The sequence below is a fragment of the Zalophus californianus genome, chromosome 2 (genome assembly GCF_009762305.2).
Source record: "Zalophus californianus isolate mZalCal1 chromosome 2, mZalCal1.pri.v2, whole genome shotgun sequence".
NCBI lineage: Eukaryota > Metazoa > Chordata > Mammalia > Carnivora > Otariidae > Zalophus > Zalophus californianus.
Window position 1 is genome coordinate 103994064 of NC_045596.1, and position 23781 is coordinate 104017844.

The 23781-nt window shown below is 36.1% G+C and overlaps 1 protein-coding gene across 1 annotated transcript in view; it reads left to right on the top strand.

The window, feature by feature from the left end:
- Nucleotides 1-23781, top strand: part of FAT4 (FAT atypical cadherin 4) — a 173686-nt gene that overhangs the window by 124181 nt on the left and 25724 nt on the right. The window contains exons 8-9 of the mRNA XM_027599231.2: nt 6626-6876; nt 8815-13164. Of these exons, the coding sequence (XP_027455032.1) occupies nt 6626-6876; nt 8815-13164 (4601 nt within the window). The remainder of the gene's footprint in view (nt 1-6625; nt 6877-8814; nt 13165-23781) is intronic.

Sequence of the window (23781 nt, forward strand, 5' to 3'; positions counted from 1 at the left end):
CAGAGGGAGAGAGAGAAGCAGGCTCCCTGCTGAGCACGGAGCCCAATGTGGCCTGATTATCTTTTTAATGGAATATTACACACTTTTATATTAGGTGTTAATCATGCCTTGCTTATCATGGAATTGAGAGAAACCCATTCTCCTAGTTAACAGAGTAATTTTATATTAATATTACATTGCTTATTTAAGTATTATGTATGTAAGTCATTTACCCATCTACTGATGGGCTCTTTAATAGCACAACCTGTTATGTGTCATACAATTTGTTAATTTTCCCTTATGGTCTACCATAATCTTGTACACAGCAGTCACCCAACAAATATTTATTTATATTTTTCTTTCTACTTATTTGATCAAGCTATCCATTTTTATGGATGGTGACACTTACTTTAAGTTATATATTTTATTTCACCCTTAGTATTTTCCCCTCTAGTAAACTAGTCTGCATTAATACCTAGTCTTTATCTACTTTAAATATTTGCTTCCTAGACAGACACCCATTCCAGAAGTTAGCTTTTAAGGATACATATCCCTTTTTCTCTCAACTGGACCAAATCTCCATTTAAACCTCACTTCTAACTTTCAAGTCACAGCACTGGAGAAACTCACAAAACTATATCGATAGGGTCAACATTCGAAGGCAGATCCCTCACTCTGTGTTCTTAATCCCATCCCACTTAATTTCCTCCGAATCTTTAATTCAACAGTTTTTGCATTTCCCTCTTGGATCTTCAAATCATCCCTGTTTCCTGGATCATGTATTGATCCCTGTGGAAATGCTCAGAATATCTGCTACTGATGGATGATTCCTTTATTTACCTACCGTAACTTAGAAAAGTCATGTCTGTGTCTCTAAAATTCCATATATCCATCAGTAAAAGTGGAGATACGAATTGTTACTTTACAATTTGTAGGAGTTAAATATATATTGATCAAATGCCATGTAGTATGTATGTAATCAGTTAAGATGCGTAAACGTCTCTAATACAATTATCAGGACACAAAAGTCACTGATTTCATGTTAGTTTTTTTTTTTTTCTTTTTATCCTTCTTATATCTATTTTACCCCTAATATATTCTTGCTTACACAATGTTTGCAGCATAGCAGTGACTAACAAATGAATGTACTGAATGAATGATTCCAATTCTTGGAACTGTTGTTTTTACTCACTTTTTTTTACACCACATTTTTGAGAGAGTGGTTCACTTCCTCACAGTTTTCTCCAACCATTTATTCCTGAAAATCTTTCAATCTGATTTTCTCCTCCATTGCTTTATTAAAAAAAAAATCTATCTGAAGTTTCTGCTGAAATTTATCAAGTCCAGTGATTTTTCTGAGTATTTTCCTTTACCTTTTGCAATATCTGCACTACAGGTCATCTTTTCTCTTGGCATTCTTTTCCCTCCTCAATGTCTACGGAAATATTATCTCTCATTTCTCACTCTGCATCTCTGACCACGCTTTCTAATTTACCTTCTGATCTCCTCTCTGTACAAAATAATTTGGGTAGTCCCCCACAATATTTTTTCTCAGTCGTTTTTTTCCCTTTCTTTGTGTGTGTGAGAGAGCAAGAGAGTGAGAAAGCGAGAAAGAAAGAGAGCGAGAAAGTGAAAGAGAGAGAGAGAGAGAGAATAATTCATTTTCACAGCTGCAACCATCCAGAAAACTATGCAGAAAACCCTAAATCTGTGCTATCCATTCTGACTCCATCCCTGAGATCCCTGCCTATATTTGTAAATCTGTAGTGGACACCCCTACCTGGAGGTTCTGTTGGCATCAGAAGCACAACATATCAGAAACTCCTAACTTTTCCCGTTTCTCCTCTTGGCATTCTGCTCTCTTTTAATGGTGTTGCCTTGCTTTCTTCATCCCTGTTTGCTAGCCAAGGGTCATCCTCTCCCTCTATACTCAGTCAATGGACAAGTTCTCATGTTTCTTCTTCACTAATGCCTCTGGCACCCATTCTTTTCTGTGCAATCTTCCTGCCAAGATTCTAGTTCAGCCCGCAATTACATCATGCCTGGACTATTATAATAAAAATTAACTTTCTTCCCTGACTCTAGTTTCTGATCCCTCCAATCTATATACCATCCCATACTGTATAATTTTGGAGCCCTCACTATGTCCCAGGCACTTTAAGTCCTGAGGACTTGGATCCTCTAGCTACCACAAGGAGAACAATTCAGTATAGGAGATAATTTTGTAATCTTGTAATTATAGTACTCTGTGACAAGTATATAGTTTAAGCACAGATGGGGTGGAAAGAGAAGAACAGCATACTCAGTGCTATCTGAAGAAATCCGTAGAAGCTTCGAGTAATTAATGATTTTTGGAAAGACCGAGAAGTAGCTTATCAACAAATACAGGATGAAAGACCTTCTAGGCAAAGACAGTAACAGGCATAAGGGCAAGGAGCTCTGCAGAAGCACAGGGTCAGGGAAGCAAAGCTGTTCCATATGGTTGGTATGGCTGAGGAATGGGCCTCGTATACTGCATGAAAAATTCACACTCCTGTCTGTATCTAATGGGAGAAACAACTGAAGTGTTTAAACTGGGCAATAACACAACTAGATTACATTTTATGATAATTTATCTCTCAGTGTTGTAGGAAGTGATCTGGATGAAGCCGAGCCTGGGTCAGTGAATGAAAGAGCAATGGCAGTAATATGAACCAGCTTGGGCATTCAGTGGCTCAGCTTTAACAATGATACTCCCTTCCTCAAAATCTTTCAACTTCCAGCTGGCCTATGGCATAATGCCCAGTCTCCATATTCCAGGCACTCCGTAAACAGCCCCGGCTTATTCTGCCCAAACCCTCAACATACAGCCTAACTGGCAGGCTCACTGGATCACTTTCTGCTCCTGGGAAAAGGATCTGTGCTTTCCCAAGCCTTATGGCCTTGTTCAAGTTCTTCTGTATACTAGATCAAGGTTCTGCAAACTGCAGTCTGCAGGCTAGATTCGGCCCAGTGCCTGCATTTGTAGATAAAGTCTTATTGGAATAGAGCCATGCCCATTCGTGTACTTTTGTCCATGGCTGATTTTGTGCTGCAATGGCAAGTTGAGTATTGTAGCGGAGCTTTTCCAGCCTCCAAAGCCATACTTACTAACACTGGCCTTTTACAGAAAAAAAAAAAAAAAAAAAATCTGCTAATTCCTGACCTGAAACACCTTTCTCCCTTTTCACTACTATTGTAAGATGGGTAGACCCTTTAAAACCCAGCTTCAATTTAGCCTTCCTCAAGGAAGGCTTTCTTTTAATCATTCCACTCAAAAGCGGTCTCTTTGGCTTTTGGATACCTAGAGCAGTGCTTCTGGACAGTTTTGTAACACTCAAATGTACTGCCTGGCTTTGTACTTTGTTTTCTTTCACTCTTTCTTCCATTTAGGATGTAAGTTTGAGGGCAGGATTTTTACCTTCTAATCCATGTATCTTTTGGTCCACCTATCCATTTAACTAAGTATGTTATAATAGATTACATATGATAGATTATTAAATTGTAACTACATAGGTATATATGCTCTGTTACGTGTGTAATCCTAGACTTTTAATTCTCAGCATGTACCAATTCCAATTCCAAATGCATTTCATATGAAATTACATTTAATACTCAAGACCACCAAGTGAAAGGAATGCATATGTGATCCACATTTTACAGGTGGAAAGAAAAGGCTTAGAAAGGTTAAGGAATTTAATGAATTGAAGTGTTTTGAGTGAGGTAAATATTCATGCCCAAGTGAATTGTGTTTCAAAGTGCAGTCTTTTAACTATTACTAAATTATTGTATTCTAGTAACATATAGCACAGTGTTTTATGATCCTAGCAGATCTCAGGAAGAGACAAAAAAAGGTTAAAAAATCAAATTGGGGTATTTTAGCTTTACAAGTGCAAAAACGAATGATTCAGATTTTAGATAACAATGATGTCAGTTTACACCAATAATTTGAAGCAGTCATTTCTTATTCTTGAATCAGCAAATAAATAACACATTTGTTGATTTGCATTGAGCCAAATCACTGTAAACAATGCTACACTGACATCCCTTAAATAAAAAGGGTCCCCTTTGGCCTTAGCAAGTGGTACAGCGTTTCTTGTCTCCACTAGATCCACTCAGGCTGCTTTTTACCTTCTTTATACTGTGGTCTAATGGAGCGAGTGTGTCTTGAAGTCATAAAGATAGAAGTTCCAACTCTAGATTTACCATTTTTAGATGGTATGCTTTGTTGTGCAACTATATGAATCTCTCTTAGATTCAGATTCCTCATCTATAAAAATCCAAAACAAAACCAAAGTGTCAGGATTGTTTTGAGGTTAAATGAGAGCATATATAAAATGCCTTGTAGTGTGCTCAGTACACATTAAGAACACAGTAAGATGCTGCAAATCTTTAAAGACCAGCATAGATATTTAGATGTTAAAAAGATAGCACAAAACCCAATCTAACAGAGTTTATACCCTTAGAAGAAATTAATGTAGACCAGAGAAGCAGGAAAGATCTCCATGAAGGGATGCAAATGAAACCAAGACTGAAGTGATAGGGGGAAGGCAAACCTGGGCATATTATTTTGGCCGTCTATCCATTGTGTCCCTTCTATCTGTGTGCGTGTGCGCATGTGTGTGCATGTGTGTGTGTGTGCTTTAATTTACAGGTATAAATTGCATGGTGCTGGTATTATAGATATTATGAGACATTACAGAACACTTCATATTTAAAATTGACTTTTAATATACTTCAGAATCAGATAAAGTCTAGAAAAAAATCATATATTAACATGACAATTTATTCTTTAATGTTCAAAAATAGTAAAGATGTTAATTAGTTTTAAACAATCATATGCTCCATAGTGTGTATAATAGCATAAAATAAAGAATAAGAATTTACAGTACAAGATTTCATTATGGATTATTTCATTAAATGTGGACCAGAACTCACATCATTTGCCTTTCAGCACATTGCTCTTTCTTCATACACCACGGTCGTCTTGTCATATACAAAAATCCATATCTAAATTTGCGTGCATTTTTCATTACTTTAATTTTATTTTTATTTGTGAATAATTGAGGGAATATTTAATTGACCCTTGATCTTTGCTGTCAAAAAGCTGTATAAAAGTCTATGTTGCTGCGAATTACTCTTTTTTTCCCTGTTATTTGGTAATTTCTACATACACTGATGTAGGGAAACAAGGTTTCTCAGAATAAAATCACATAATTCTCATAATTCAGGTTCTTACAGAATTTATTGAAGAGGTAAAACAATTTGATTACCTCATGAGTCCTGAATTTCTAACTTTAAGAATTCAATTATAAGCCTCGGATATTTTTATTTTGACAAAGGGATTAGCTATCTAGTGTGTAAGGGCATTAATTATGCTGTATAAAGAGTCAACTTCTGGTCCAGGAAATGGTATTCTCATTTACTCCTGATCCTGGCATGTGGGTGTGCCAAAAAGTGTTAAAATTCTGAGTGATATCAAGTACTTTATAAATACTGAAGTCATTTCTCAGCCAAAACTCCCTCTTTTACTTTGTTTTTCTATTTTGTTATCATTTTATAGGACTTCTATCTCTTAAAAATATCAGCTCCCCAACAGTTCATTATTTCTCTAAAAAAGGATGAAAATGCTGAAATGTTTGTTTTAAACCCTGAGCTTAATGGGAGGAATGTACACTCTACTTGCTGCAATGCAGACCTTTTTTTAAACTGTCTCTATTAGATACTTGCTGTTGCTATGTTTTCATGGGCACAAACCAAACTATAGAAACATGCAGTTAATTCCAACACGGGCATTTTTTTGTTGGCATAAAGGAGAAAACTTTTAAAGGCATCCATTTCCTTGCCACTCTCCAACCGTAAAAACAATGGACCACAGCCCGTTTCTGAACCTTCAAGCTTAGCTACTTCTTTTCTAGCTGATCTCTGAGGAATACAGAGATAACTTTCCTCTTCATAAAGAAGAGAGAAGCTATTCTCAGTGGAAACTCCTGCCCATTAACCAATCTGGTTAGCATCAGAATATCCATGAAAATGTCATACCTCTCCTGACAACAAGAAAGAAAAGCATAGCCATATGAGGAATGACAAAGGAGAGAATTAGTAAGTAGGAATGTCTTTGTATAAATAATCTGTTCTTTAGTTGTTCTGGGTAGTCAATGGATGTCAAATACAGTGTTTTGTCTTTAAAAATAAGATCTTCATCTGATCTCTGGATTATTATGGTGCACTGCAGAAAAATAATTTTTAGATTCATTTAACAGATGTTCATTTGTGATCCTGGCCACTAACCACAATATCAGAGCAAGGCCCTGATTTACGCTTTCAGGTTCACTTATTTATAATGCAGTTGTCTTCTGAATATATTTTGGGGCCTTGAGTGATCCAAGAAATCCACAGAACTTGTGAGGACCTGCTTGAGCTCACTGGACATTTCACAGTAAAGATTGTCAATTAGAGGCTCACATAAAATTTGAAGTATTTATCTTCTAGCCATATTCTTTAATTGTTGTGTGATCGTACTTAAAGTGATTTTTTTTTTGCATTTCTGTCTCAGTTTTTAAATTTTAGTGAATAGATGCTACAACGTGATAACCAGAAATAATATGTCCATCTCTGCTCTCTCTAGTTATAGGATCATTGGTGGAAACTCTCAGTTCACCATCAACCCATCCACGGGACAAATCATCACAAGTGCATTGCTAGACAGGGAAACAAAAGAGAATTACACTTTAGTTGTGGTCTCCAGTGATGCTGGATCCCCAGAGCCTCTTTCCAGTTCTACCAGTGTGCTCGTCACTGTGACTGATGTCAATGACAATCCACCAAGATTTCAACATCACCCATATGTCACACACATCCCATCTCCTACTCCTCCAGGTAATGAAGCCAACTCTGAGGTTTCCTGGATAAATGCAAACTATACATTGGACATTTTCTATAAATATATTTCTGTTTCTTTTACATGGATATTTCTGATTTAGCTTAGGTTTGCAAATCCTCTAAAATTCAACTTGTTTTGACTAATGAAATTGAAGGAACGTTGAATCTCATAAACTAATTCTTTTATCCTAGACCAATTGTGCTTAAGATTTTATAATTGCTACATCTTTCCTGGTACTATTTCTTAATATTACTTGAATATTTTCACATGATTAAAATAGTCACCCATAGTCAAGAAGAGTTCTGCCATGAGATATAATTTGTCAATTCCCTGAAAGGAGGGACATTGTTTGTTTGTTTTTTTTGTTTGTTTTTTTGCCATATGCTAACATCTGAAACATCTGGGAGGTAGTAAGAAGTCAACTATATTTGTTGGTGGAAAATAAATATTTTACCTCAATCCTTCATAGATAGGTTTTCAAAAATACTTAATGAATGAATACTTCTAATGAATTATTCTTATTAATATTTTATTCCAATTTTGTTGGATGAAGATTTTCTGTTAGTAAGTTTATGAAGACGTTAATGACCACTTTCTTATGACAATATGCATTTCTCTTTCTTCATTTAAATTAGTTTGGTTTTATTTGCTTGTTTGTAAAGAATGGCAATCTCTCTTAAAAACTGCACAAATAATCTGCCATTTGTAATCTTTGAGATGCATTTCCAAACAGGAAAATGTACAAATATAGGCCAAAATTAATTTGATTTGTCTTGCTTTAAAATATTTTTAATTAGAAGAAAAAGCAAATGGATCCAGGATTTCTCCCCTCAGTGATCTTTGATCTTATATTCACTTGAGAATGTCAAATTGATACCAATTCAAAGTATGAAATGCATAAACTTTTGTGGCAATTTTTTATCAAAAGGAAATGTCAATATCAAAGTCATGAATCCCTGATGAAGGCCTCTAGCTGAAATGATGCTGGCAGGCATGATTTTAATTACATCCAATGTGTGGTGATGCAATATAGCATCCCCTATAAAAAGTGAGTATGTAATGCTGAAGCATCTTTTCCTTATTAGACTTATTATAATTAATAAAAATCACTGGCCTTAATAAAAGACTTTTCACTTTTGTCACAAACTTTACTGTAGGGGAATGAGTGCAGGTTAGGAAAAGGTTTCCAAATGAGTATATCAAAAACATGTCCTTATGGCAGTTTTTCTGCATATTCCTGCTACAATCTGTTCCATTGGCATTCAACCCAAGCACTAACTTTTGGAATCCAAAAGTCAGTTCTTATTTCATACTACTTTATAATTGTTCTAATTGATTTATGGTTATATATATATATATATATGTATGTATGTATGTATTTTATCTCCATGTGATAATAGCTCACAGATAAAAGAATGCTGCTAAGAAACAGTGTATATAAAGAATCAAAATAATCTTTTAAAAATTTTGTTGACATGATTACCTGTAGGGCAAATCAAAGGTTTTTTAAGACATACAAAGCAATTATCTTTTTTCATTGGGTAGAAACAGAGCTCTTAGCAGAGCTCCCATAGTAGTATCATGTTTGTTGGAAGTTGTGTTATGTACAGATTTTCCTCCTAAGAACTATAATTCTGAATAATTAGCCATTGCTCTTCCCTGTGCTTCTCTCAAAGGCATACTGAAAAATATTAAATCCAGTAGACCATATGGGTTTTAGTTAGAAAATGGCCGGTCAGTCCCTGAAGACTACCATTAAGTAGATTTGACTTGGGAACTTCAGAGATAATACAGGAGTTACTGTTCTCCCCCAGTAATTATGAGAAAGTAAAGTGATATTAGGGAGCGATATAATATTTTGTATACATGACTCTACTAGCAAATGTTTTATTTGGGTTTTGTGTGATTGTAATTGCACTCTCCATCTTTCATAGGTTCCTTCGTCTTCGCAGTTACAGTCACAGATGCTGATATTGGACCCAATTCTGAACTGCATTATTCTCTCTCGGGTAGAAACTCTGAAAAATTTCACATTGATCCACTGAGAGGAGCTATTATGGCAGCTGGACCACTAAATGGGGCTTCGGAAGTGACATTTTCTGTATATGTAAAAGACGGGGGCTCATTTCCAAAGACAGATTCTACAACAGTGACTGTCAGATTTGTGAACAAGGCAGACTTCCCTAAAGTCAGAGCCAAAGAACAGACTTTCATGTTTCCTGAAAACCAGCCAGTTGGCACTCTTGTCACCACCATTACGGGGTCCTCCTTGAGAGGAGAACCTTTGTCCTATTATATTGCAAGTGGGAACCTTGGCAGTACATTCCAAATCGATCAAATAACAGGGCAGGTGTCCATTAGTCAACCTCTGGATTTTGAAAAGATACAAAAATATGTCATATGGATAGAGGCCAGGGATGGAGGCTTCCCTCCCTTATCCTCTTATGAGAAACTTGACTTGACAGTTCTAGATGTCAATGATAATTCCCCTGTTTTTAAGGAAGATCCATTTGTATCTGAAATATTGGAAAATCTTTCTCCTCGCAAAATACTTACTGTTTCGGCAACGGATAAGGACAGTGGACCCAATGGACAGTTAGATTATGAAATTGTTAATGGCAATAAAGAACATAGTTTTGCTATTAATCATGCCACTGGTGAAATTAGAAGCATTCGGCCGTTAGACAGGGAAAAAATATCACAGTATGTGCTTACCATAAAGTCTTCAGACAAAGGCTCCCCTTCTCAGAGTACCTCAGTAAAAGTCATCATTAACATCTTAGATGAAAATGATAACGCCCCTAGGTTTTCTCAGATATTCAGTGCCTATGTTCCTGAAAATTCCCCTTTAGGATACACAGTTACACGTGTCACAACTTCTGATGAAGACATTGGTATAAATGCAATTAGTAGATACTCTATAACAGACACAAGTCTTCCATTTACCATTAATCCCAGCACAGGAGATATTGTAATTAGTAGACCTTTAAATAGAGAAGATACGGACCGTTACAGAATTCGAGTTTCTGCACATGATTCTGGGTGGACCGTAAGTACAGATGTCACAATATTTGTGACAGACATCAATGACAATGCTCCAAGATTTAGCAGACCATCCTATTACCTGGATTGCCCTGAGCTTCCTGAAATTGGCTCCAAAGTGACTCAGGTATCCGCAACAGATCCTGATGAGGGATCAAATGGACAAGTGTTTTATTTTATAAAATCTCAGTCAGAGTATTTCAGGATTAATGCCACCACAGGAGAGATTTTCAATAAACAGGTCTTGAAATACCAGAATGTCAGTGGCTTCAGTAACGTGAACATCAACAGGCATAGTTTTGTAGTGACATCTTCAGATCGAGGGAATCCTTCATTACTTAGTGAGACAACAGTTACCATCAACACAGTGGACAGTAATGACAATGCACCACAATTTCTTAAACCAAAGTATTTTACTCCTGTCACCAAAAATGTTAAAGTTGGTACTAAGTTAATCAAAGTTACTGCAGTAGATGATAGGGATTTTGGTCTGAATTCTGAAGTGGAATATTTGATTTCTAACGAAAATCATTTCGGAAAATTTAAGTTGGACAATAGTACAGGGTGGATTTCAGTGGCATCTTCGCTGATATCTGACCTGAATCAGAACTTTCTGATCACTGTCACTGCAAGAGATAAAGGAAACCCTCCACTTTCATCCCAAGCCACCGTTCAAATAATTGTCACCGAGGAAAACTACCACACACCTGAATTCTCTCAAAGTCACATGAGTGCAACCATCCCCGAAAGCCATAGTATCGGGGCCATCGTCAGGACTGTTTCTGCAAGAGACAGAGACGCAGCTACAAATGGCTTGATCAGGTACAGTATTTCCTCAGGAAACGAAGAAGGCATTTTTGCAATCAATTCCTCCACAGGTATATTAACACTAGCCAAAGCTCTTGATTATGAGTTATGCCAGAAGCATGAAATGACTATTAGTGCGACAGATGGAGGATGGGTTGCAAGAACTGGTTACTGCAGTGTGACTGTAAATGTGATTGATGTGAACGACAATTCTCCAGTGTTCTTCCCAGATGAATATTTCCCTACTGTTTTGGAAAATGCCCCAAGTGGAACAACGGTCATCCACCTAAATGCAACAGATGCGGACTCTGGAACCAATGCTGTGATTGCATACACGTTACAGTCATCTGACAGTGACCTCTTTGTCATTGACCCTAACACAGGAGTCATCACCACTCAAGGCTTCTTGGATTTTGAGACCAAGCAGAGCTACCATCTTACTGTGAAAGCCTTCAATGTCCCTGACGAAGAAAGGTGCAGTTTTGCCACTGTTAATATACAATTAAAAGGGACGAATGAATACGTGCCTCGCTTTGTCTCCAAACTTTACTATTTTGAAATCTCAGAAGCAGCTCCTAAAGGTACTATTGTTGGAGAAGTGTTTGCCAGTGACCGTGATTTGGGCACTGATGGGGAAGTACACTATTTGATTTTTGGTAACAGCCGAAAGAAGGGTTTCCAGATCAATAAGAAGACTGGACAAATTTATGTTTCTGGACTTCTTGATAGGGAAAAAGAAGAAAGGGTATCTTTGAAGGTGTTGGCCAAGAATTTTGGCAGCATCAGGGGTGCAGATATCGATGAGGTCACTGTAAATGTCACGGTGCTTGATGCCAATGACCCACCCATTTTTAGTTTAAATATCTACAGTGTTCAGATCAGTGAAGGGGTCCCAACTGGGACTCATGTGACATTTGTCAGTGCCTTTGACTCAGACTCTGTCCCCAGCTGGAGCAGGTTCTCTTACTTCATTGGATCAGGGAACGAAAATGGTGCCTTTTCCATTAATCCACAGACAGGACAGATCACTGTCACTGCAGAATTAGATAGAGAAACCCTACCTATCTATAATCTCACGGTTTTGGCGGTTGATTCAGGGACCCCCTCAGCTACAGGAAGTGCCTCCCTGTTAGTTACCCTCGAAGATATAAATGATAATGGACCTATGCTGACCATCAGTGAAGGTGAAGTTATGGAAAACAAACGCCCAGGAACTCTAGTGATGACACTTCAGTCCACTGATCCCGATCTCCCTCCAAATCAAGGCCCCTTCACCTATTACTTGCTGAGCACAGGTCCCGCCACCAATTATTTTAGTCTGAACACTGCTGGAGTTCTGAGCACAACCAGAGAGATTGACAGAGAACAGATTGCAGACTTCTATCTGTCCGTGATTACTAGGGATTCTGGTGTTCCCCAAATGTCCTCCACAGGAACCGTGCATATCACTGTTATAGACCAAAATGATAATCCTTCCCAGTCTCGGACTGTGGAGATATTTGTTAATTATTATGGCAATTTGTTTCCTGGTGGGATTTTAGGTTCTGTGAAGCCACAGGATCCGGATGTGTTAGACACCTTCCACTGCTCCCTTACTTCAGGAGTTGCAAGCCTGTTCAGTATTCCAAGGGGTACTTGTGATCTAAATTCACAGCCGAGGTCAACAGATGGCACATTTGATCTCACTGTCCTTAGCAATGATGGAGTTCACGGCACAGTCACGAGCAATATCCGAGTTTTCTTTGCTGGATTTTCTAATGCTACAGTGGATAACAGCATCCTACTGCATCTCAGTGTTCCAACAGTAAAGGACTTTTTGACTAACCACTACCTTCATTTTCTACGCATTGCCAGCTCCCAACTGACAGGCCTAGGGACTGCTGTGCAACTTTATGGTGCATATGCAGAGAACAATAAAACGTTTCTTTTAGCAGCTGTGAAGCGGAACAATAATCAGTATGTGAATCCCAGTGGTGTAGCCACCTTCTTTGAAAGCATCAAAGAGATCCTTCTCCGGCAGAGTGGAGTGAAGGTAGAATCCGTGGATCATGACTCATGTGTTCATGGCCCATGTCAGAACGGAGGGAGCTGTGTAAGAAGACTGGCTGTGAGCTCTGTATTAAAGAGCCATGAGAGTCTTCCAGTCATCATTGTGGCAAATGAACCTCTGCAGCCTTTCTTATGCAAGTGTCTGCCAGGTTATGCTGGTAGCTGGTGTGAAATAGATATAGATGAATGCCTTCCATCACCTTGCCACAATGGTGGGACCTGTCACAATTTAGTAGGAGGATTTTCCTGCAGCTGCCCAGATGGCTTCACTGGCAGGGCCTGTGAGCGAGATATCAATGAGTGCCTGCCAGGTCCGTGCAAGAATGGTGCTGTCTGCCAAAATGTTCCAGGAAGCTTCAACTGTGTTTGCAAAACTGGATACACAGGTAGGATGATGTCGGGCTCGTTCCCTAAAACTTTAACCATGTCAAGTATAATGGAAAAAGGTGGATTTTGTCATTTTTAAATGATTTTCCAGGGAACCTGGGTGGCTCAGATGGTTAAGCGTCTGCCTTCGGCTCAGGTCATGATCCCGGGGTCCTGGGATCGAGTCCCGCATCGGGCTCTCTGCTCCTTCGGAGCCTGCTTCTCCCTCTGCCTCTCTCTCTCTCTCTCTCTCTCTGTGTGTGTGTCTCGTGAATAAGTAAATAAAATATTTGAAAAAATAAATTATTTTCCATGACAATGGGCATAATCATAGCAAATGTTTTAAACACTTACTATTGGCTGATGCTGTTGTAGGGATAATTATTTTCCAGTTTGTACAGAAAGGAAGCTGAAATAGAGGGAAGGTCAGTTTTCTAAGGTGACCCAGATTTGTCAGAGTCAGGTGGTAAGCCTACACAGTTATTTCGAGTTTGAGCTCTTAGTCAATCTGCTAAGTGTCTTGTACAAGAGCAAAACGAGTATAATATCTTCAAATGAGAGTATTCTGAAGTTTAAAGGACGTAAGATATTTAAAGCATAAGACCCAGACCATTTTATGTCCCAAATAACTGTTAACAATTATTGCTGTTTGATTCTTCTATCATCACCATTTTTTATGATCTTTTAAAATCATCGTCATCAGTATTATTGAAATTTGATCCACATTGTCACAACAGAGCAAAAGCAGTGTTTTAAGATTGAAATTAAAATGCTTTGTTATTTCTACTATCAGGTAGAAAGCATAATAGCTGACTTCTCTGGTAAGCCACAATAAAACTGAAGCATAATTTACCTTGACATTTTAGAGGCATAATAAAATATGGAGCAGCAAGTATGTTTCACTAGTCTTTGGAATCTTAATAAGATATGATGTACAAATTACATATATCTCTATCAGTTTCTGTATCATCTCTCTATCTATCATCTATCCATCGATCTATCCTCTATCTATTAGCTGATCAGTTGTTGGTACACCTTGAAATGTGTATAAATATTATGCTATTAATAAGTTTGAGGAGAAAGTCTCTGCTGTAATTTGCACACTATACCGTGTTAAGCCATATATATTACATCGGACTGCTCTGCAGTGTTTACAAACACAATTCAAAGTACCAGTGGGATAGGTAAAACCAGGACATATTTTTTTTTTTAATTTGGCAAATATTTCACAGAATAATACTTCAAAAGAAGCTTTTATAAGAAAATACATTTAGCAGGACACCTGGGTGGCTCAGTAGGTTAAACGCCTGCCTTCAGCTCAGGTCATGATCCCAGGGTCCTGGGATGGAGCCCCACGTCAGGCTCCCTGCTCAGCAGGGAGCTTGCTCCTCCCTCTGCCTGCCGCTCCCCCTGCTTGTGCTCTCTCTCTCTCTCTCTCTCTGACAAATAAATAAATGAAATCTTAAAAAATAAAGAAAATATATTTAGCTATTATATTTTTTAAAAGATTTATTTATGTATTTGAGAGAGAGAGAGAGAGAGAGCGTGTGTGCATGGTGGGAGGAGGGGTACAAGGAGAAAATCTTCAAGCAGACGCCCCACTGAGCACGGAGCTCCACCAGGGCTCGGTCAGATGACCCGTGAGATCATGACCTGAGCTGAAATCAGGAGTTGGACACTTAACCGACTGAGCCACCCAGGCGCCCCTAGCTATTTTATTTTTAAAAAGGTACCCATCATGTGTATACTTACGGTTTCATACTTGAAGAATCGAATTGCTAGATGGTGACATAAAGCAAGTTTGCATAAGTCAAAGCAGAACATACAAGCTTTGCGTACTAATAAAATAATATTCTTAAAATATAAGTGAAGAAAAGGGGCAACAATAATGTGTAATGAAAAGAATCAAAGGATTTTATAGTATTTGATTTAACTATAGCTTTTGGGAAGTCATTTAACCTTGCTGACCTTCAATTTCCCCGTTGGCAAAATGAAAATAATCATACTTATCTTTTAGGTTTGTTGTAGGAAATAAAGATAATGCTTGTAAAACACCTATCAGAGTGTCCAGCATTCTATAAGTAGCCATGCAAATTAGTAGTATTAGTAGTAGTGTTATGTAGTGGTAATAATAGAGGTATAGCACAGAATTTCTACAAAGACAAGAAGCCTCCACAGCACAAGGTGTGAATCTTACCCCACTTGTATTCTTAGCATCATGAATAATAGGGCTATATCCGTGTTATCAGTTCAGAATTTCTAGAAAATTTTCCGTAGTCTTCCCACTCCAACCCAAAAAATTACTTCCTCTGCTGAGAATTCAACTATATGGATTATTTCTTTGTCCATTCTAGTATAATACACTCATTTGCACTTAGATTTAAAATGAGTTTATACTTAGTCCTAGAATGAAAAATGTGTGAAGGCGTTTGTAGTAAATAGGAAACAGTGGAAAGTACCATGGGTATGAGTGAAGGCCCCATATGCTGATTTCAGCATAAATGTTGCTTCATGATTGGACATAGAACTAATTCTTTAACATAATTTCCCTCTAGTTTGTTTCTTTCTTTGATTCATTACATTTAAATGTACATTGCATACTTTTCTAAATGTATTAATTGAAACTTTGGGGAATTCCCCCCTTTTCGTTATGAAATATGCATAACATTTACCAAGTTGCTATTTAAAGCCCTGCTTAAAGTTCTTTACATCATAGACATTATTATTCATTTAGTAATTCATTTAGTTCTTCTCAAAATTCAATGAAGCTGTATTATTATTATTATTATTATTTTAAAGGCACAAATTATTGGGTCTCAGATGGGTTAAAAGAGATTAAATAACTTGCCTCCAGCATGGCACAGAGGGTGGTCTAAATGGGTTTTCACTGTAAGCTTGACTCTAGAGCCTCTTTTTATATGTATGTGATTCTTCATCACACATTGGTCTGCATTTGCTATGGATTATTACGGCAAGTCCATGATATCTTTTAAGAACTTTTGTCCACTATTCTACTGGATCTGCACAAAAAGCATATGAGCTAATGTATTGGTATGAGATTGGTCAAGAACTGAAATTACTTCCAGGTAGGAACATACTTAATACTAAGAAATAGCTTGCAAAATCTTTAAACTGACTAAGAATGAAGGTCAGGAAAATTCACCAATAACCTCAGCAATAAGAACATTGTAGGTATTGCAAGAAACCACTGCCAATCATCTTATCTACCAGCAGGGCTGCAATGAGTGAGTCCCAGAACAGTCCCTGCTTTGCTTTCACTCTCCAAATATCATTCAACTCTCACCCACTGGCAGAATCTAAGCCTGAGCCCTGTTGGAAAGGAGTCTAGAAAAGACTCCTTTAGAAAGAAAATATCTTTTGGATTACTCATGCCTCAGAAATTCATGGGATCCTGGAGGAAATTAGCAGCTTAATAACTACAAATCCAGCATTTCTTTTCCTATACAAATGACATTTCTTGCACTTAATAGAACACTAATTAGAAACAATTCAACTTTCACCCACTGGCAGAATCTAAGCCTGAGCCCTGTTGGAAAGGGGTCTAGAAAAGGACTTGCAGCCCCTGCAATACAGAAAGAGAGGAATGATGCTGAGTGTCAAGACATAATATCTGGCATAGAAAGAATGTAGAAAATTCAGCCTACATTCTGGTAACTCTGGAGCCAGACCTGCCAAAGACTAGATCGTAATGTCTTTCTGTTAAGAAAGTTATTTGAAGTTACAAGAGTAATTTGAAATTACTATGGTAATTTTACACACTGCCCCTCTTCAGAGCTCATTTTATTCTTCATTTGCATAGTTAGAGATAATCCAGCTGATCAAGAATGATGTAAACAAACATAAAGTTGAATGATTAATACGAATCTTCTACTTTTGAATTCATGTAATTCATAGTTTTAAATTCTTTGTGCATAGTCCATCCAGTACAACTAGCAGATAATTCAAGTCTGATAGTTTTATTTCTTTGTTTTGTTTTACAGGAAACAGTATAACAAAAAGCATAGTGACAAATTCTTAATCCATACGGAATGTATTATTCAAATGTCTGTATCTGTTCAATGTTCTTTGTAAAGCTAATCCCTGAAGAATCATTTTGAGTTAGCCCTTCCAGGTAGTCTTTACCAGCTAACCTGTCTCAGGAAGATGGAGTAAATGCATCAAAACATTAAAGGAGCTAATCAGAGCTAATAAGCCATAAAACAAAATTCTTACTTAAGCATATGTGTAGTGCTCGCTTCGGCAGCGCCATATACTTAAGCATATGTATACCTCGTAGAATGAATTTTTAAGACTATTCAGTCTAGTTAGCTTTACTTGTATTAATGCTAATTAAGTACTAATGCTTTGGTAAAGCTTTACCCAAAGCCTGTGTATATTCAAATGTTTTTTGGACATCAGAACTATTTCCAATCACCCGCACCCTATTTAATTTTTGAACTTTTACCTGCATTTTTTCAATGATTTTTAAAGTCTATGGCATTACAAATTGGAACTGTGAGATTTTCTTAACTTTATGTTCAAAGTAATCCTCAGATATTACCCCATTACACACACATACCACCACCACAACCATCACCACTGTATATTTCACATAAAGTTAGAAATTGCTCTCAAGATTGGAAGAGTGAGTGGCTTATGCACTGATGAAAACCAAGAGACTTTATCCTAAGAATCCTACAGGGAGTGATTGTTAGCTAAACAGAGATTTTGGTGTGAACATCCTCTAAGGGTATAAGTACAAAAATGAATATTATGGAACAACTAAATAAAATGATATGAAGAGATATAGTTATTACCATATTGCCAACTGTGTATTTCTGATATATGAATTTATCATATATATTTTTTTAATTTTATTTTAAAGTTGGTAACCATAGGATCACATAATACATATGAATTAGGGATTTTTTAAAAGTTTTTTAAAATTTTTTAAAAGTGAATGAGTGATTTAGAAAGAATGAATTTGTTTGTATAACTTGTGTTTCTGATCTCTTCTTCTTAATTACTGGAAAAATAACCAAAAGGAAATTGAAAAAAAAATAGTGAGGCTTCACATTGAGTAACAATCACTTTATGTTTCATTGTTAAGAAACTGTTCTATAGGGGTGCCTGGGTGGCTCAGTCATTAAGAGTCTGCCTTCGGCTCAAGTCATGATCCCAGAGTCCTGGGATCGAGCCCTGCATCGGGCTCCCTGCTCCGCGGGAAGCCTGCTTCTCCCTCTCCCACTCCCCCTGCTTGTGTTCCCTCTCTCGCTGTGTCTCTCTCTGTCAAATAAATAAATAAAATCTTTAAAAAACAAAACAAAACAAAACCTGTTCCATAATTTAATTTTTATATCACTAAGTGGAGTTTTGATTCACTATTACATAGCACATTAGAAAGAATTAATCGATTTAATATAGTATAAGGCATGTGAAAAATTACTTTCTAGATTTTCACAAGGTTTAATAATACCAGAAATACATCATTGTCAATATACCTCAGTAAATCAAAAAAAATATCTTTTGTATTATTCATGCCTCAGAAGTTCAGGGGATCCTGGAGGAAATTAGCAGCTTAATAACTACAAATCCAGTATTTCTTTTCCTATACAAATGACATTTCTTGCACTTAAGAGAACACTAATTAGAAAGCACAATTATAGTCAGTAACCACTTACCATTTGTCTTCCTGCTCCAGGTGTCCACTGTTTGTAGCACAATCCTACATTAAGCCTTTCAGAGGAATGAGTGGTGTTGTAAAATGCAGCATGTAGATAGTGCTTATTTTCAAATCTCGGTCTCTCTAACAGAATTAGTTCATAGCCCCTTTAACCTTTCCCATCCACTTTCACACATCTGGATGCATTTTAGGTGTGGTATTTGGAGTAATGCCAGGGTTTATTACCATATGGAGAAGTTTTCCTATGGTCTCAAGTAAGTCCTGATATTTCAGGGGAGGATGAGATTTGTCCATTCATCACTTTGATGACATTTGACAGTATAAATAGGAATTTTTTCCAGACATATAAAGTTATACACAGGTTGTGCATAGTAATTTTACGCAGAAACTTGGCAAACATTTGTTTTCGTGAAGAAGGGAGTTGTAACTGAGTCATTCTTTTAAAATCACAAGTTGTATGCGAACGTTGTCAATGAGATCATGTGATCAGAACACCATAGAATATAAACAAAATGTAGTGAATAGATCAGAAATGAAATTTTCTGTGAGATACAAAAGAGTGACTCATTTCTTGTTTTGATTACCTTAAAATATGATTTGCAACTTATGAAAGTATTAATAAGAGGCTTCCAGGAGCTTAAGTGCTTCCTATTTCTGCAGAAAACAAACATATATTTGTAAGCTTATCATGAATATTATGAATGTCATTATACATCATCATCTGTAGTATCATTGAAATTGTATTTGTACATGTTTTAAAATACAAAAGGAAAACAGTTTTTTTTTCCTTTTGTTTTTCTTACTAGCAGCTCTTAAACATGATATTTTTGCTTTCTTTTGATGTAAAAAAGCATACTATTCGATCAGGATCTTTAGATGAGCTATCTTCATAATTCTTTGTACAGTAATAGGAAATATTAACATAGTGTGGAAAAAGCTACTTTCTGCTAAAATAAAAAAGCTTATAAGCATAAATATTCAGAATAAGGAACACATATATTAGGAAATCATATTTATTAATAATATAATCAATATAGATATAAGTTGGACTCTGATAGTTTCACATAATCTCCCTTCTATCTATGTATAAATACAATAGATGCAAAAATAGTAATTGTTGTGATTATATTACACATAATCTAAGAAATCATCATATTCTCATAGGTGTTCAAATTTAACAGGTGAGAATAAATTTAGCTCTGCTCCACATAATCAACATTAAAATGTTCTATTGGAATGAATGAAATTTGATTATACAGTCTTGTTGAAAAGACCACAGGTGATCACAACAGATACAGTTTATGAATTCAGCACACCTTCTGCCCCAAACATGAAGATAATATGCTAAATTTCTTTTGTAAGTTTAAACTATAATCTTGGAAAGTCTGTGGATACACTGGCCTCCCGTGATGCATTTGTTTTCTTCTTCAGTAACTCCCATTCTCCAAGTTCTAAGAGCTTATACTTCTCAAAGCACACCTCCTTCTATCTATGATAAATAATTTATATCAACACAATTAATTGATGAATGTCAAAGCAATGAAACCAGTTTATTCTTGAAACAGCTGCTATCACAACATAACTTGATAGACAAGGCTTTTTATGTTCCAGAGATATGGTTGCATTTCTTTGTGCAAGCCCTATCAGTATACTTGCAAGCCTCAAGGCTCTGACAAATATTGTTAGTTGACTTGCAGTATTAATTAAGTTAATGATCCAAGATTTGGCTTCACGGTGCTCCAACACATCAGATTTTTTTTTTTGTACTAGAAGTATGTTAGAGTAATTCAAACTGCTGCATTCTCTGATAAGCATTATGCCATTAACACGAGAATTTAAGTAGATCGATGTGTGGGGAACAATACAGAATTTGCTGCTGACTTCTAACTGGATAATAGAGCATGAACTTTCCAAACCTGAGAAATTTGCATTTCAAGGCTTTCATTCAAAATTAAATTTAAAATTTAATTCTATATAAAATTATATACTCTTAACACCAACGTGCAAATATGACTATTTTTCTCAAACTCAACAGTAAATTGATTTATTTAACTCCTAGCAGAGTCATTTTTTTTACATTTTTTTATATCTATCGACTAGAGAAAAGTAAGAAAATAAAGCTCTGGTTTAAATTAAAATGCAAAATGAAAGGTTGAATTTTTTTCTCTTACTAATATCTATTTATATTGTTGTATACTCAAAGAATCAGATTCCATTGAGAATTTATTTTAACTGTCAAAAGAAATTCATTCTCACACTAATATTTTCTTAGTTTGTAGCTTCTTCTGTCATTTCCGTAGTAGTATCTTTTAATACATAAGTAGGTCTTACTTAATTTGGGGTTTCTTCCCATCCTTAATTTTGGATTAACTGAAATAACCTATAGTTTATATTTCCATTAAAATCAGATGTCTATGTTAAATTCTAATTTTGCAAGGGTTAGATAACCAATTTATATAAATTACAAAAAAAAACACCCCACCTAATTTTCTTTTGTTGTTATTGTTGAAACCAAAATTTTAAAAGGCAGTCTTTTCCAACAGGATTCAAAAGAAGATATAATTGAGATTTACGGTATCAAAGACTTGTGTTTTATACACATATATTTTTTCTTAGAGAGCACATATGTCCAAATAGTTGCATAATTGTTCATGACAATGTTCCATAAATTGGTTACTCTCTGCTCCCCGTTTCCAGTCTTCCAGAAGTAAAGTTGTAATTTTGTAACTCGCTAACTTGTTTTATAATATTAGACTAACCACACTTATAAAGTATATTAATCCGTGTACAGTTGACCTTTGACCAAAACAGGTTTGAACTGTGCACGTTCAGTTATATGTATATATTTTTTTATAAATACAGTACTACAGATGTATTTTCTCTTCCTTATCATTTTCTTAATAGCACTTTATTTTCTCTAGCTTACTTTATTGAAAGAAGACAGTACTTAATACATATAACATACAAAATATGTGTTAATCAACTATGTTATTGGTAAGACTTCTGGTCAAAGCAGGCTATTAGTAATTAACTCTTGGGGGAGTCAAAAATTGTATGTGGATTTTCAACTACAGGGGCTGGCTTCTTTACAAACCCAGTGTTGTTCAAGGATAACTGTACTCAATACATGCTACTTTTAACATAATTGTAAAAGAAATTTCCAAAAAAAAGAAAAATGAAACTTAGTCCAATAGCTCATCTGAATGTTCTTATAGTGGAAAAAAAAATGCAAGGAGTGACTTTCCTGATAGCAAATAAGTAATTAAAAGTACAGCCAATAGGTCTTATTTATTCTCTATTGGGCAATACTAATATAAAGGAAAAAAAATCCACTTCTCTAGAGTGATCTGTCAGAAATCCAATTGGAAAACACCATAGGAGAGAGTTCTATGACAGAGCATCTCTCTGGTGTGATATTATACAGGCTTATAATAAAGTTGTTCTGCCTGTTTCTCACATGTAACTCATTGCTGCAATACTTAAAACCTAATTTCTGTGCCTCTAGATTAGTAACTTGTTTATTTTCATTACTTCCCCCTAGAATGGAAAGGTATTCTAAAAATGTTACCGTTTTGCCTTTTAAGGAGGTTCCCAATTTTATTTATAAAGAAAAAAATGTTGTTTATGACCCTGTGATGTAGAGAAACGTGTTTAGTTAGCAGTGTCATGAGGTCTGACTCACGCTTATAATTTTAAACTAGAACAATTGTGGCTACATAATCAAGCCACAAAAAACAGAACTGAATTAAACAAAACTTTGACTATGTTTTAGGCATAGTAATCATGATGAAATGGATTATCTATGCTCAAAATTAAGTCTAGTGGTGCATATAAAACTTACATGTTTCCGTAAGATATTTAATAAAGGCATTAGTGCAATCATGCTAAGAAGTAGAAAATAGCTTTACAGAAACAATGTCTGTTTAATTAAATAATTAAACCCCCGTATCAATGAATGGAAATAAACAAAGAACACCATAATGTCTCATTGTTTCTGGGAATTGGGAAACTAGAAACTATTCTAACAAATAAATTATTGAAATAATATAAAATTATAGAAAAGTGGCATTAGAACACATTTATATTTACATAAAAAAATTACCACCACCACCACAACAAAAAGAAATGGGACTGTCCATATACTCTACATTGGCCTACCTAGACATTAAGTATTCGCTCACGGCTTTACAAAACCTGGTTATGGGAGCAGACCTACACTGGTTTGTGCCATAGTTTTATAATTTCTTAGGCAAAATATTAGCCTTCAAGAGACTTCTCCTTCATCTATGAAATGTAAATGTTTCCTGTTGCTTGGATTAATCTCCCCCACTGAAATGGAAATGCCATGTTCTGACACTTATCTGTTTTTTTTTTTTCCTTCTTTTTTTTTGACTGCTGTGTCCCTATCTTCTAGCCTTCCTGGCCAGTAATAGGCACTCAGTCAATATTAGTTGATTCAACTTAAGATGATCTATGAGAAGTCCTTATAAACTGAAAAATATGCAGGTTAGGTATTAATGTTTTAGAAAAAAGACAAGGTAGGGGTGCCTGGGTGGCTCAGGTGGTTAAGCATCTGCCTTCAGCTCAGGTCATGATCTCCAGGTCCTGGGATCAAGCCCCATGTTGGGCTCCCAGCTCTGCGGGGAGTCTGCTTCTCCCTCTTCCTCTGCCTCTCCCCCTGCTTCTGTCTCTCTTTCTCAAATAAATAAATAAAATCTTAAAAAAAGAAAAAAGACAAGGTATACATAACCTGTACTCAAGAATACATATTAAGTATTTGAAATATATGATGTGTTTCCTGATTTCTTATTCCGTTTTACAGTAGATATGTGTCAGTGAACGGATATTTCTTGAGAGTGAAAGTATTTTAGTTTGATAAGCTAAATAAGACTGTTTCTTACCTTTAAAAAATCTGAGTCAAGGAAATCTCTACAGTGAGAATTTTACTGTAAAA